The sequence below is a fragment of the Dermacentor variabilis genome, chromosome 4 (genome assembly GCF_050947875.1).
Source record: "Dermacentor variabilis isolate Ectoservices chromosome 4, ASM5094787v1, whole genome shotgun sequence".
NCBI classification, from domain to species: Eukaryota; Metazoa; Arthropoda; class Arachnida; order Ixodida; family Ixodidae; genus Dermacentor; species Dermacentor variabilis.
Genome location: NC_134571.1, coordinates 146,767,516 through 146,784,098, shown reverse-complemented (window position 1 = coordinate 146,784,098; position 16,583 = coordinate 146,767,516). Strand labels below are relative to the sequence as shown.

At 44.4% G+C, this 16,583-nt stretch overlaps 1 protein-coding gene across 12 annotated transcripts in view; it reads left to right on the top strand.

Annotated features, from left to right (window-relative positions):
• Window positions 1-16,583, top strand: part of LOC142579884 (uncharacterized) — a 654,396-nt gene that overhangs the window by 414,713 nt on the left and 223,100 nt on the right. For all 12 annotated transcript variants that reach the window (XM_075690530.1, XM_075690537.1, XM_075690531.1 and 9 more), the window contains exon 3: window positions 2,331-2,423. In XM_075690530.1, the coding sequence (XP_075546645.1) occupies window positions 2,331-2,423 (93 nt within the window). The remainder of the gene's footprint in view (window positions 1-2,330; window positions 2,424-16,583) is intronic.

Genomic DNA, 16,583 nt, shown 5'->3' with positions numbered 1-16,583 from the left:
TCAGCCTGTGCTTCTGAGCAAATGCAGCGAAGCGTTTACTGTAATTTTTCCTCGTAATATATCATATGGGTGACCGGGCATCCGATTTGCCTCATTTTACGTCGAATACCGTACCTCAACACAGGCGTCTCTGCGCGAACGTACAGCACTTAAAACGTGCTGCGCAGTTGATTCTCGTGGTGGGCGCGCCTATAGATACGTAGTCTACGCACCACATAACTGTTTTATACTTTCTATAAGTCCGTTCCCTAAACGTGAAAGCATGATACCAACACGTAAAATGTTCCAATAAAAATATTCAAGACAAGGCGAAGCATTCATGGACGCCTAATATACAAATATGTTTTCTTATGATCTTCATTTTACTTTAGTTAACTTATGGTGTCATACGTTATTCACTATTACTGTGTGTGCGTGTATGTTTTGCATTGATCTTTGCCTTTACAGTCCGAGTGTGTAGGAGTGCAAATGCTTGTTAGTAGCTGCCGGCATTTCGCGGTACTCCTATATTCCCGCGTTTTCTTCCTTTTCTTTCTTTCTCTTGAAATCTCCCGAAGAGTGGCCTAAATTTTTCTGCTGGTATTTCGGTAATTGGAAGTTGTATTTCGCCAAGAGCGCAGTCGTTTCTGGATTCCTAGAAAGCAAGTTGAAAGGAAAAATCTCAGCGCTTGTGTCGTCGTTTCTTTATTCGTCTCCTGTCTGTCGCGCCGCCTTTTGAATCGGAACACCAACTCGCCAAGCATTTGATCCTTCTGCAGTTAGCACTCGTTTTTCTTATACGTTTGGTACTGCGATTCGTTGCACACAACTATTGTGCCTCCACTTCGCACTGTATGCTGTGGTATGGAATGGTTTCGCATTCCGTTTTGTTCTAGACTGCTCGCTCTGAATAAAGTGTTCGCAGTGAAGAGCTTCAACTACTTAACATCCAGAGCACGGAATCTGGCTAAACATAACGGCGAATAGCAAATGACACAAAATTATATCAAATAGAATTAGGAACAAACGGTGCTTTGAATAGTTACCCATGGAGGACTTTCCACCGTCCTTGTTATAATGAATGGTAAATAAATAATAAATAGGTTCCGACTCGTCTGGGGGGCTTTGTTTTTCCAAAGACACCTGGCAAGAAAGCGCTCATCTAGGCAGCTTTACGTGCATGCATGTCGAGGCCGGCTTTAGCAGCAAATTTGCTGGCATTACTAGGTTTTACATCATGCGCCGAAGAGTAAGTGCCGGTCGTGTACTGCTGTACACTTGCAACATTGTGAGCCAAAAAAAAAACATTGGCAGGAAAGCACCGGTCCACATAATGGGGAGCCCCGAGAATTCCTTTTATTTACTGTTTCGTTTGGTTGCCGAACATACTGGGCTGCGTGGGGCTGTAGTGATTGTGGGTAATTAATTAGTAAATAGAACCTATTGGACGCGTGTTAACGTGTCGTGGATTATCGCCTCGCCCATTACAGTGCCCTTTCTTCTCGTCGTCCTCACTTTTACTTTGCACAAATACTGTGGGACCTAGTCGATACGTTCCTGTTTGTAACGTTTTCCGGCCTCTTACGCTCAGAAACGCCTGTCCCATTTACCAGAGGGCCATGTGTATTCATTTCCCGTTTGATACCGCTCCCTTACCGGTTGCTATGTTAAAACACTGCGATGGCACACTGCCGTTTCAGCGTCATTGTCGGTTGGTGGCGCCTATGTTAACCACCACGGCCGGGGCTCTCGATACCTTGCATGTTTACTTCCATGTACACGGCTGCTCGAAAAGTGAAAAATAACTTTGAGTGTTCGATGAGGCTGCTATCATCGGAGATTCGATCAAGCGCCAGATCAAAATCACAAGCTTCATTTAGTGTGACTCATGGCTACGACCGCTCCGAAAAAAAAAGTGTTTAATGTTCAATCTAACTGTAACCAGCTATAGTGAGTTTTATTTATGGATATTTCAATAGTTGCTTGACTCTCAACTCCTGAAATAAAGTTTTCTATGAGGGTAGCATTCTGTTCCATCTGTAGCGCTGCCGAATGCATATCGCCTGTTACGATTTCCTGGGTCATGCGTTCTGTTCCCGTGGTCCCATAAATCCGTATCAAGTAATTTCATCGCAGTACTATGCTTTGTTATCTATTGTTACTCTAACTTTTTAGAGCTGCCTGAGCGCTGTCAAACTACCAGTCGAAAATGTTCCATAAGTAATACCTTTTTCGACGAACTTCGCGTGCAACTCGATCTGCTGCCTGTGCTTGAAGCCGAGCTGTCCATAACGATTCCTGTAGTTACGAGTTCCTCGGTGCTAATCGTATGCATCCCGTCTCGTACGCAGGGCCTGCGTTGACACTCGGGCCTCGGCCCGGACGCCCCGGGAGCTTCTCTACGGGGACGACGACGAGGACTGCTGCGACGTCGCCTCGCTACCGTGAGTGTGAACGCCCCCCTATGTCAGCTGCCGTTGCTTGCAGCTTGACTTGTCGTTGCCTTCGGCTGCGCCGGCGTCCATGCTCGCAGTCGCCGAGATAACGAGGCTGGTAACCTTGTGGGAAGTAGACGTGCAGCAGCGGGCGATCGTATGTGCGTGGGAAGCAGCTTTTGAGCTGCGGGAAGCAGACGCCGATTGCCGCTGGGGCCGTTCTGAATCGTATGGTTAGCTTATGAGCAGCGACTGCAGTTTGTTCGCAGTTTTGTTGCCGCAGGTGCTCACAGCCTCGGTGACATACTTGCCTAGACCTACGCGACTTTAGCAATGTTGGCAATGTTTACTGTGTATTCATTAATTAATTAATTAATTCGAGTCTACTACAGCCCCTTAGCAGTGATATCGCAGGAGTGGTCGCAGGAGAGGCGCCACATCGAGAGGAAAGAAAGTATAATTACAAATCAACATTTAAGCAAATAGCGCTGTTGAAATTACTAATAAAAGAGAACATTCTGGAGCGTTCAGAAATTATTTAAAGGGAAATTAAGATATTGTCAGGTGTTGGATTCCATAATCCACGGTGCGGGTGAGGAAAAAATTGTGCTCAAATATAAGTCGATCCGATGATGAAACGCATGTTTAGTACATGACTGCTTTTTGCGGATGACAATTCAGCACGCGTCAAAAGGTTTGTGTCGTAGCACCGGTAGATGAAACGAATAGCGAGAGCTATTAGAAACACCACACATTCGCCCGAAGAGCCGAAGTCGACAGACAGTCCAATTCCGCTCTTCGTGCTTTCCCAGAGAGAGAGAGAGAGAGAGAGAGAGAGACGTTTTACGTTGACAACAATTTCAAGCGCATCCACCTGTGGTGACTTCTGGTTATTGATGCAAAAGCATCAAATGGCCCATTGAGCGATAAGCGACGTCGTCTTTTCAGCCACGTCATTGAGCCATGTCACGTGCACGCCTCGACGGAGCAGGGCGGGCGAAAGCGTACCACGTGATGCTGCGCTGGTGCTCCAGACGTTGCGTGACGGGAGAGGGCATCACGTCACCTTCGCCCTCGGAGGCCTGCGTTCTAACTTCGCCTCGGTAATTTGTATAAAAAAAATTAATGTATAAGAAAACAATAAATTTGAAAGGAAGAACGTTGACGGGAGTGAGTTCCGAACCTATTTCCTCACGCTCTGAAGCCGAGTGTCTTACCCACTGGGCTGAATTGGCCAAGCGTCTCATCGCGCTCGCTTACTCCTCGCGGAGTTCATAAGTCGAAGGACCACTCAGCGGCGTTCAGTTGGACAATATTGCTTTCGCATTCACAACTCATAAGAAGTGCTTAGGTGTCCTCGGATTTTTTCGTTTATTTTAAGGCTTAAATAAGTTATTCAGTTCTACGCATTCTATGATAGGTTTCTACGTCCTGCATGGATATACAAGGACATGAATGCGCTGCCGTTCGTTGCACAGATATTTTTTTATTTAATTGTTATCTCTCTCTCTCGCTCTCTTTCTGCGTGGAAGGGGTTCAGAAATAGACCAATAAACCAGGATATAACCATTTTGTCGTTTGTCAAAATGGTCATATCAGCATTTTGGCAAATAACCATGACCGCGCATCGTTTATTCTAATCAACATGAAACCATCCAGGTCAGTGCTTCTAATATGTCCGTGCGTGCTAGTGTTTCATTAGTTGGATAAAATTCATGCGTGGCACAAAACACTCAGCCCTTGAAGTTCCCGCTACTGTTTTTGTAAAATTGATTCTAACGAAACAGCATGAAAACTGTCCACGTAGAAATTGATTATGAAAAAAAAATTCCTGTACCTTCTGATGTAATATTAGAGCACTGGGGGAATGCTCTGCCTTTCAGACTCGCCACCAAGAGCATCCATTTCATAATTAAGCGTCACGCCAAAGATGAGTTATCTTGTCCCAGAGCGTAAACCATATTGTTAGTTAACATCTTGTTATCATTTCTGGCGCAATAAGGCACAGCTTACCCACGAGTTGTTATTTGTTATAGGATTAGGCGCAGAGAAAACGCAAGCATAAGCGTTTGAGAACCCGCAACAACCCATAGATATATATTCAGGGGGAAAAAGAAATCTTTTTTTTTTCAGACTGTTGCGTTGTATGTAGAGCAGTCGCACTTGGTTGTGCTGCAGCGTTATGTCATAACAGCATGCATCCGTTTAGTTTTTAGAGGTGCTTGAAAACTGGAGGGGTCAGGGGTCAGGTGGAATAAATTATCTAAGGGCCGCAATGCAACGGATTCTATAGGCGGGGATATGAACTATACGGGCTCCTCTCTGCATGCTTCTTTTTTTCTCTCTCTCTCTTTGTTCTCTGGTTGATCAGCCGCTTCGACGTGCCCTCTCTTTAACAAGGCAAGCGCAGAACAAGTGAATGTAAGGGAAGCGGTCGACGAGTGCTTAATCGAAGCAAAGCACGCGTGTTTTCTTTTTTATTTGTAGCTTAGCGAGTAGCCTCCAGCACGCTGCATCGTCGCTAAGGTAGACGGTTGAGCACGCTCTATGTTATGCAGGGATTTCATGAGTGCTAGCTAATAAACCCTAATGAACCGAGCCTCCCGAATAGGGCACATCTAATTACGTACATGGGAATGTAGAAATCGCGTTTCTCTGCAGCCACAGCACAAAGTTTGCTGAGGTTGGTTGCACTTAAAAAAAAGCAGAAGTAAAATCAAGTGGCAGTTGGTAGCGAATGCTTGTTTAGGTCGTGATTTTTTTTTTAATCAATATTGTTGAAAATCCTTAATCTTTCAGAAATCGAAGCTATCGTGTTTGCAAATTAGTCGCTCAGCAATAGAAAACAATATCATAATTCTCTAAATTGCGCCTTATAGTACATATAAAGCAGACACAATTCGTGCATTATACATGGCTCTCACATTGACCACTAATCTGTGAGTGGGACTTTTGCGGAGCCATTGTAAAGAATCTAATTCACGTAAGATATAAATTGATGCACTAAATATGTCCGCTTTGGATGCTCTAACGGATTCAGTTTACAGAACTGCGATATCCGTTCTTAGTGAAGAGCTACGAACTTGCAATCTTTGTGTATATTTTTTTTTCGAACATACCAATTTTTGAAAGTTCCTTTTAAAAACTTCCGGCCCTAAAGCAAAATTCCGCTTCCAACAGTCACTAGAATTTATTTTTTTCTCTCAAATGCAAGGAACTTCATCGTAATCAGACCATTGGTGATCTCAGAAAAGCGTTTCTGCGTTTAACATGCACTTGAATAGGCGGCATCGGAGTTGAGCCAGAGGTAAAAAAAGAAAAAGCTTCCTCCGTCGGCGCAGTCGCCTTTTCGCCGTCTCGTTAATGTTCTGAAGCGTCGTTACGCCGATTGCAGCGCACGTGGCGAAAAGCAACCGTTGTTCATATCACTTAAGACTCTTCGCTTTGAGGTGCATATGCAACCGCAATAATTCGGCCGTGCTCATTCCACTGGACTGATGTAGGTGATTCCATGCGACGTCGCGTTTAAGTTATCCGAGTTTAATCCCGACACTCGAATGTTGTCATCTTAATGCGGTTGCATATGCATCTCAAAGCGAAGAGCCTGAAGCGATAAGATATCACTCCTTTTTCTGTAATGCCTTTGGGCCTGGAAATTATTTCAACTAATTAATTAATTAATTATGTAAATTTATTATTTGAAGGAAATATAGATTCCTTCACTATTATGTCCTGTCATCATTAAGCCCGGGCGGGTTCTCTTAGCCAAGGTATCAGCGAAGCTGGAGTATGGTTCTTTTTTTTATTGACATGATATAAGGAGTTGTTGACGCACAATTTAAGGCGCCGGCTACTCCTTATCTCTTGAATGGTTCCATCATACAACATACAGGGTTCAAGATTGTGTATAAAATAATCTTTTCACACAGGCACCCAGGACTTATCACGCAACGTTTTCACAGAAAGACTATGACGTAAGAAACACATGGTACATACAATATACAAGGTCTCTACAGTTATGTAGATACAAGTCTCAAAAATACAAACGATACTGTCGCCTAATAACACAGTCTCTAGTCAGTGGGTGGTACATTCATCGTGTAAATCCATTATCACGTATAGTAACAACAGAACAGTCAACATAGTTCACAAACACATGCATATATACAGCGACATTGAAATGAAAGGAATAAAAGCATTAATAACGTCCAACAATGCCGCTGACTTCAAGAAAAGTCTTTAGTGCTTTTAAAGCGCTCTTCTGCAAAGACGTTGTTGGCCAATTACTCAAAGTATCTTTAAACTGAAAGGTCTGCGGTCTAATTTAATTAGGGTTGATTTAAGTCGGCATCTTGGTGTGTCGTGATGTGGGCAATCTAGAAGGAGGTGATATATGTCTTCGCCTACAAATCCGCAATCACATTTGGGGGTTTACGCATGGCCAATTCTGTGTAAAACATCTTTCTGTAGGCAATGCCTAACCTTAATCGATGAATAAGGGTTTCTATAGTTCTGTCTAACGATAACTAAGATTTCAATTCAATGAACGGATCAATATGGTACAAGTCCGAGCTCTTAGAATTCTGGTCAAACCAAGTGTTTCTACACATTTTGAAAGACGTTGTCCTTATAATGCAACGTAATTAATTCTTTGAAATTGGGAGCGCAACCGCATCATCTTTGAGATGTGCTTGTCGTGCTACTTCATCGGCTGCTGTGTTGCCAGGAATGTTACAATGCCCTGTTAGCCACTGAAATGTCATTGAATATTTCGCTGCGCTTGCTTTTGTGAGGTTTTTAAGTGTCTGGTATATTATACTGTCACTCAATGTTTTCCCCTTTGTGCTGCAGGGTGATGTTAGAGCCGCCTGTGAATCGCTGAAAATTATCCATTTTTGCGCATCTCTTACTGACAATATAAATTTTATCGCAAATAGGATTGCGAACAGTTCAGCCGTTGTTGACGAAGTCGCACGAGATAACTTAAATGATTCTTGTTTGTTGAGGTGCGGTATAATGAATGATGAAGTTGAAGAGGAGCGGTCACCACTCAAGCGTGCGCGACTTTTCACTATACCTGTACTCGAGCAATAAAATCTGTTCGCAAAGTTACCGGGCCGACCCTAATCGCAGTATCCAATGAAACAGCTGATTTGCAGCATGGTGTTTTCAGGTTTCGTTGCGCTATGTGTTTAATCTGCCTGTCAGGTTCTACTCGAAGGCACACTCCAAGATTCTGGATACGATGTTTTCTGCTTTTCTTTACCTCGTGCACAGGACCTTCTTGTCCGTCATTTTTACTGCGCACTAAGGAACTTCGGTTGCATTAGTTAAAATACAAACCGGTGTCTCTTTCAACACCTACATGCTTTAGAGCGCGGCTCCTAGGCTGCCGTTCCTGCGTCGAGCGTCGGCGTTCCCGGCGTAACCAATCGAACGAGCGCAGCGGATGAAAGAGCGAACGCGGAGCGCAGCGGGGGATGAAAGAAAAGCGGCGAGAGCGCGAGGAGGAAAGCTGAGGAGGATGGCATGGCGAAAGCGTGAGAAGAAAAGCGTAGTGCCGCTCAAGGCGCTCTGCGGCGACGACCGCTACGAGATGGCGCCAGAGTAGCGCGCCATCGTTGTTCACAATGACTTCTTTATCTTTCTTCAGTCACTGCTATAGGGGGCTCTCTTCATGGGACAGAAATGTCCTGTAGAGAGGCCTCCCATTTAAGATGTCGACCACCCTGAGTGTTTGTATTTCTTTTCTTTGCTTTTCTGCTTTCTTTTTTGTCTTTAACCTTGTAATTCCCAACGTTTCATACATGCTAAGCCGAGTGTGATACCTCAAATTTCTGATTTAACCACAGGAAACATAACGCATAGCCTATATACTAGCGTTTCTTGGTACAGAGCGAGCTTGCAGTTGTGCATAGTTCAGCAGACCAATTACTGAATAATTAATATACTAATTAGCTGGCAACTCAGGTAAAAATGTAATGTCTTTGTGCAGATGTATTCTCTGTGGTCAGAAATAAAGGTGAATGAGAATGAAGGGTTATACAATTAATGCGCAACCGATAGAGCATGGTACCAGGGTTTTTGAACTGCTGCCCAGCAGTTTGAGTTATATTTCACGAACCGAACATGTTAAACCCCCAGTCATCGGCAAAGTGGCGACGGTTACTGGCTGTAAGCGAGGCATGGTACAAGGTACAAGCGCGGCACAGCAGTCGAAATCTTATACCTAGCCGCCCTATAATAAGCAGCAGACTCCACGTTAATGAAGCGCACTAACTGTACCTCTGCAGCCAACTTGTTTTGAGCAGACTGCGTACTTCCCGCCGCGAAATAATTGTGTCTGGTGAGAAAGAAGTCCTCTTTCGCAAGTGTACTGACGTCTAGGCAGAACAAAAGGAACGCTGGAAAGTGACATTGCTTTCTCGATTTTGAGGGACACTAATAATAACTATATATTTAGTTAGTCTGTGTTAGCAAACTACGATCCTGCAATAGCAGAAAGGCCACTTTTGTAGGGAGACGACTTCCGCTTTTTTTTTTCTCGTATTATGATTCGGTAGATGGTGTTCGTACCGACGATGTCCAAGGGATACGAAACCGAGGTTATGAGCTCAACTAAACGTCGTCGCATTACAAAAAAAAAAAAAAGAAAAAAAGATACACGATTATTATTCATCCTCGGTCTTTCCTCTCCTTCTACTATGTCTACCACTCGATGCCTCTGATAGCGAACAGAAGGTGCCAAACGTCTTGCCTAACTTTGTCCTCACATGTCGGTGTCGGCGCGTTTTACCATGCCAAATGTGTAATTTACATAATAATTTCTCTTCAGCCGCCCTACATGACGTCGTAAGGAAGAGCCTGTTTGCAGCATTATCAGCAGCAAAGCCTTGTGCGTCTCGAGAGTGTCATAAAATGTCTTGCCACGAGACGGAGAAGTGTCGACAAGGCAAGTGAATGCTTTGTCGTCATGACGCCAAAGTAATGACGTCATAGTCGCATGAAGAAAACAGACGTAGGCTATCGCTTGGCGATGTCTTGCCTTTTCAAGTAACCTTTGTTTTCGCTCTCTTTTCCCTTTCCACGAGTCACCACGTGCAGCCTTCTCGTGCGCGGCGCGTGCCCCTTCGCTGCTGCGTCTCCGGTCTTCGCTCTCGCTTTGCGAAATTGGAATCTTATACCTAGAAAGCTGCGCCTGCCTCGAGAACGTTGCGTCACGGCGCCGACGCTCTACGTATGTTGATGGGCTGCTGTCATTCTGTTCCTTTAAGGTCTTGTTTTTTCTTTCTTTCTTTCTTTTTTCTTCTCTGTCTTCGCGGTTCGCATAACGTCGGATTTGCGGTGTGTTCTTTGAATTGCGCGCCGTTGAACTCTTGTACGGTTTCCCGCGATTCCGTACTTGTCGGAAGAGTTCATGACCTGCATATATGCAGGGCGGCTTTCTTTGACAAGCGCGTATAGTATTGGTTAACAGCTCCGTGTTCCGTGGGTGTTTCTGCACGACCTTTGTGGCCCTTCAAGGGTTTCGAAATAGGCAGAAAGGAAATATGCAGGCAGTTCCACTGCGCAAGCTTGCCCGGCCTTCTTGCAACGATGTACGTGTCGACGCACTACATTTTCCTATGAAAAAAAAAATGCATCATCGTTGAACAGGATTCTCCTGTAGGCAGAGCTCCCTACTCCTACGTACATAAAAGTGGGAAAGCGGCATCCCAGTCGACTGCCTGCAATTCAGCGCCTTGCCGATTTCTCATAGCTCCGTGATCGTCAGCTGTCAGTAGGGCGCGTTATACTTTTCGAACTAGCTCCAATAGAATACCTTTGGGTGCCCCATATTACCGTTTACGTCACGCATATGTTGTAGACTGTAGGAATGTTTCCTTGTCCTTGGTATTTCGTACAGATATTTTGCAGCAGGCTTTCGCCTTCACGTGTTACGGGAGTGCATCATGCTGCCGAACTTCTTTTTTTCATACCTTCGCTCATTGCGTTTAGAGTACTTCCTGCTTTCGTTCGTCTCATTTAGTTTACTCATTTCTGAGATTTTCGAGCAGTGACGCGGCGACCGCAAGCCGCTGTCACACCTACTGTGTTTAGGTTGAACGACGAGAAAACGCAGAAGCTACCGCTGTGTCGTCTACATTGAACAGTTACTTCCATCGTCGCTAACAAGTTCATTGCGCAGTCCTTCGGGTGGGCGCTGATACATATGTGTCCCGTATTTACTGTAGATTTCTGGGGGTGCCGTGCACTCGCGACTATACGCTTCCCAGGACACTACCATGGTACAGAATGGCAAGCGCAGCACGTTGTGGTAAACACTCCACAAAAGAAAGAAAGAAAAAAGAAGAAAGGAACGCGTTAACGACGGGTGAGCCTGGCAAAAGGAGTAGCAACAGTGCTCAATATAACAGAGCAGGAGATAAATGATTTGTTCGACACGAGTTGAAGCAGGTGAGACAACGACAACTGGCCTGGAACTGGCAGCTGTTGTACCTTCGTTCTGCGTACTCTAGAAAAAAAAAAAACTGGAGAGAGGACCTCCTGCGGTTTCCTTTGGTTTCCTAGAAAACCAGAGCATGCGTTTTTTGCTGGCTGCATGTGTTTTGCGCGCTGTGTGTGTTTTCACATCGTGGTTGGTACTCTCAGTAGGGCATGTACTCAACCTGCTTTCGCCACGAAGCGTGAGAAAGAGACCCCGAGTTGTGCATATACCTCACAGAACAAGGGCAGCGACATCTTTTACGTTCCGCACCGTCTAGGACGCATATAGCCGGCGTGATGTTAAGGAGCCTTGCATGAAGCCTTCGTGATGCTGATTTATTGGCATCCCCTTCGAAACGTGGCGGTGACAAATGGTCACCTAGCCTGCTTGACTTAATCACGTATACTGTACATGTTTTCTTTTTCATTTTAGCAATTTTGTATACATCTCAATAATCATTGATTTTTTCCTCAAGGCTTCTCTATCTACCTTGTATCGCTACCTATTATTTGTAACGGATCCTATTATCTGTAACGGATTATTATCTGTAACGGATCCGGTTGTATTAATTTTTTCATTGCCTCTTTTTCTGCCAATACTCTAAACGTCTCTAGCTTATCTTGCCAGCTGACTGGTTGATGCTTCTGTACACATCAAATCCAAGCGCTTCTGGAATTTTTTTAGGCTTGTAGCGCAGCTCAGAAAGAGCGAAAATGAAGCTGGAAGGGGTGCCACAAGCCTAAAAAAGTCATGACATACCAACTCGCCCAACCTGCCACACTTTTGACGCTTCTGGAAGGTGTATACATTACCTCCGGGTCGCACTGGGTTTCACCTTACGCCCTCGCATTCCATTAGGATGTGCTGAGTGGTTTTTGGATTCTTGCTGCAGTATACACATGCTTCACCTTGTTGGGAATATTTGCTCCGGTATATTTTTTACCTTAAGCAGCCAGCTCGAGTCTCAAATAGCAAGACACTGTCCTTTGTGTTATCGTACAAATGTTGCCTTCTAATTTCTCGATTTCTTCCCATTCTTGTAAATATCCATGGTCTTATTTGTTTCCGTACTTTGCATTCAATTTGCTGTATTTATTTCTTTCACTTTCTTTCTGATGACTCCTGGTTGTCTGTTTACACTTTCAATTATTCTGTACTTCGTTGCCAAGTTTCTTGACCTCTTCCTCCTTTCTGCGTCCAGGCTTTCCTACTACCGATACTTGTTAACTTTAGCCGCGCATTTATTTTCTCCCATGTTCCTCTCAGTCTCTCTTCAATACTAATTCTTCTCTGCGTTTCTCATTGGAAAAAGGTCCAACCCATGTCACCCTGTATTGCCTCATTTGTGGTTTTGCCGTGGGCTCCCAAAGTCAACCGGCCAGCCGATCATTGGTTAAATTCCAGCCCCGAAAAGATATCCGAATTTAAGCACAGAATGGTGTTTGCGAACGTTAGCGCTGGTACCATTACTCCATTCTATACTCCACGCTCCACCTCATATTTACTGTGGCCCCAAAGTTATCTGGGCTTCATTATTCCGCTTCCCCTTTATTCTCAAATTATCATGGGGGGGGGGGGGGGGTGCTTGCGTAGGTCTTTTCTTTGTTTATGCATATGCCGAGGTGTTTATATAGCTTGACTATGGCTATTGCTTGCTGTTGAATTGACATCCCTTAATTACTCGTCTCTTCATTAAAGACCATGATTCCCGATTTCTCTTTGCTAAACTTAAGGCCTAGATTTGTTGCTGCGTTGTCTCATATATTCGCAAGTGTCTGTAAATCTCTTGCATTGTCCACTAGTAGCACCATGTCGTCCGCATACATCAGTCCGGAGACCTTCTGTTGCACCATTTGTCCATTATGCATGTAAGATAAATGAAGCCCTAATGCACTGTTTTCCGATCGTCTTCGTGTGCCCTTAACATAAAGCTTGAGCAACAATGGAGACAGAGGACATCTGTGCTTCAGTCCTTGGCGAATTTCCACCACTTCATTATATTGTCGGCCGTCTCATACAAATTTACTATATATATATATATATATATATATATATATATATATATATATATATATATATATATATATATATATATATATAAGTCATATCATAAGAAGCCAACAAACACTGACACCAAGGACAACATAGGGGACATTACTTTTGCTTAATAAATGAATTAATGAAACGATAAATTACTGGAAATTAAAGTGGATGAAAAAACAACTTGCCGCAGGTGGGAACCGAACCCACAACCTTCGCATTTCGCGTGCGATGCTCTGCCAATTGAGCGACCGCGGCGCTGTTTCCTCATCCACTTTCTTGGGTATTTATGTGTCCTAGTAGAACCCTGGGAGTATTAGCCAGCGCCACCACTCACAGACCTTGGCGGCGGACGTGGAACGTCCTTTTTGCCGCAGGCGCCAGGAGAACGTGATCTTTTTGGGTGAAGGCAACTGGTCAATAAACCCACATATGCTATCTGAAGGCATCAATGTAGCCGGATTCGAGACCCTCATTATGTAATAAACGAGATGAAAGGGGGTTAATCGAGGGGCCCGATTTTTATTCGTCATATCATTATATCATATCATATTAGCCAACAAACACTGACACCAAGAACAACATAGGGGAAATTACTTGTACTTAATAAATGAAATAATGAAACGATAAATTAATGGAAATTAAAGTGGATAAAAAAACAACTTGCCGCAGATGGGAAACGAACCGACAACCTTCGCCATGAATTTCCATTATTTCCATTAATTTTTAGTTTCATTATTTCATTTATTAAGCACAATGTTAAGAACGGCCAGCTGCAGTGCAAGTTTGCCACCCATTTACGCCACCGCTGGCAACCTCATCTTGGAACGCCGCCGCCAACCTCTTGCCACGGCGTGACTAAGTCGACTTTGTGTCGGGAACAATGCGCGCATCCTCCACTCTCCGTCGCTTCAGCTAGGATGCGTTTGACGAAGCAGGCTTTGTGCTGAAACCGCCACCGTTACCCTCTAGCCTCGTCGCCGTTGTGACTGAAGGAGTTCGACGAAGCAGGCTTTGTGCGCAACACGACAACGCGGACCTATCTGCTACGGGTGGGGGAGTTGCCGCGGGAAAGCCGGCGAAGGCTCCTTCCCACGCGCCGACCAAGACGCAAGACAACGTGCTACCCGGAATGGCTCCGAGTTCTACGAAATTCGTGTGGTGTCGATTTCGGACCGTGAACATGTGTGTGTGTGCGTGTGTGTGAGCCCTCATCCTCCTCCAAGTCGAGAGCCCGCCTCCTCCAAAAGGGCGGGTCATCTTCAATGACGTCGAACTATGACGTCGAGCGGAGTGCATATAAGCAGTGATTGTCGGCTGCTAGCGGGTGCTCGTTGTCGTGCTCGTTGTCGTGCTCGTCAATGTACTCGTGAGCTGTGTGCTCGTAAGCTGTTTGCTGTATGCTCGTCTTGCCGGCTCCATTTGGGAGTCCCGCTAGACTGTCGATGTATCTCATGTTCAACTTTAAATAACATGTAATTAAATCCTGCTCTCCTAAGTCGCAACGAAGAGTCAAGCTCCTTCCTTCAGCTACGACTGCCAAATCTTACATCTGAATGACAGCGGTGAGATCGGCCTACAGCTCGTAGATCGTCCGACAACTATAACAAATGGTGGCAGCGGTGAGATCGTCCGACGAATCTTACAACAATTAATTTCCCCTATGTTGTCCTTAGTGTCAGTGTTTGTTGGCTTCTTGTGATATGACTAATAAAAATCGGGCCCCCCTCGGTTAACCCCCTTTCTTCTCGTTTATATATATATATATATATATATATATATATATATATATATATATATATATATATATATATATATATATATATATATATATGTCAGCAGCCACGAAATCACGTATGCCTTCGCGCTTGAGAATACCTCATGACAGATCCCTGTCTACGTTGTCGTAGGCTCCTTTAATATCTAGAATTGCCATATGAAGGTCTATTTGTAGCTACTAAAATCTCTATGCACTGATTTAGCGCAGACGCATTATCGTCTAAGCGTCTGCATGGTCTGAATCCATTGTGTACTTCCCCAGTACATCATTTTTTCCTACCCATTTCGACAGTTCTGATATTATGGCTTGCATTGTCATTTATATATCACCGTTGTTACCGTGACTGGCCTGTACGAGCTCGTCTTATCCTTACCACCTCTGCCTTTGTATGCGAGGTTCATCTTGCTTTCATGCCATCCAGTCGGAATTTTCTTCGTTCTAATCGCTTGTTTTATGGCATTAGACAGCAGGGCCTTGCTCTTTGGACCAAGGTTTTTGATTAACTGTATTGGGATTTCATCGGGTCCTGCCGTCGTCTTATCAAGGACATTCTTTTTCAGCTTTTTTTTTTTCAGCAAATGTTTTCTGTGCGATATCTTGATCTTTCAGGCTTCTCTGTTGCTGCTGCTTCCGTTTCAATTGGAAGTACGCTTTCTTTCGTGCCGAAGTTATCCCAAATGACGTCTCTGTTGTGCTGCAGCGCAAGGTCTCCGTCGTAGATGTTACTGTCTTCATCCCTTATGGCCGTTTGCGAATTCTTATTGGGAGCTCCGAGTGGCTTTTACATGGTTCCGAAATCTTTTTGGTGCACCTTTGTCTGTTTTGCGTATGTTATGCACCCGACGTCCGCTTGTGGATTTAATTTTCTCCTTCACGAGTTCACTCGCCGCCCTTTTCTTTTACCGGTGTTTGTTCCATCAAAGGAGCGCCTCATCTTGGTGTAATACCAACTTTTTGGCTTCTCGATGACCCCTAGAGGCCTACTTGCGCTCTCCTATAGCTTGCTTTATTTCCTTGTTCCACCACTTACGTAGTTCCTCTTTCCAATGCGGCAAGTTTCTTGCCGTGTCTGTCTTATCTCCTGCTGCGTAACGTCAAGCAGTTCCTTATAACCCCAGACTGTTCCAGAAAACGCCTCCATTTCCTTCTCTGTTTTTCGTGCGATTTCTTTTATTTGCTTTTCATCCATTCTGAGAAATTTTGATGCTACTTGTTCATGTTTTTCGTTAGTATCTCTCCTAAATTTTAAAGGTAAACGAATATGATCGGTACCTAGGCTATTCTTTCCATGTTCGTCTATCGTTTGGTCTAGTCGATCGTAGACCATTTTTTAGGCTAAGGTGTAATCAATACAACGCTGGCTGTTCCCGCATTGCCACGTTACCTGTCCATGACACTTATTCTCCCAGTTAACTACTATAAGGTTCTGTTCATCGCACAGAGCCAGCACCAAAGAACCATTGTAATCAGTATATCCGAATAAATCCTCTATGTACCCCTTCATATCTCCCACTGAAACCAACTGGCCCGATCTTATACTGTATGAACTCATTGAGATCGCTTAATTCTAATGCAATCAATCAAATTCTTTATATTTATCTCTGCTACGTTATGCAGAATGGCAGCGCCTTCCAGGGACGCGCGTCGCAAACTTTTTTTTTTTCATTTTTTTCCGCGGGCAGTGGCGCATGCGTTGTAAATAGAGTGCGCTGACTAAGGGACACCTGGCGTACCCTCAATACTTCATGGTAATGACGCCGAATTAATAAAATGTTAACGACCCGTAAGATATATGTAAGCTGCATTGTTCAATGTGCCAATTTTCCAGCGGGTACTTTCTATACAGATGCAAATCTCTGCA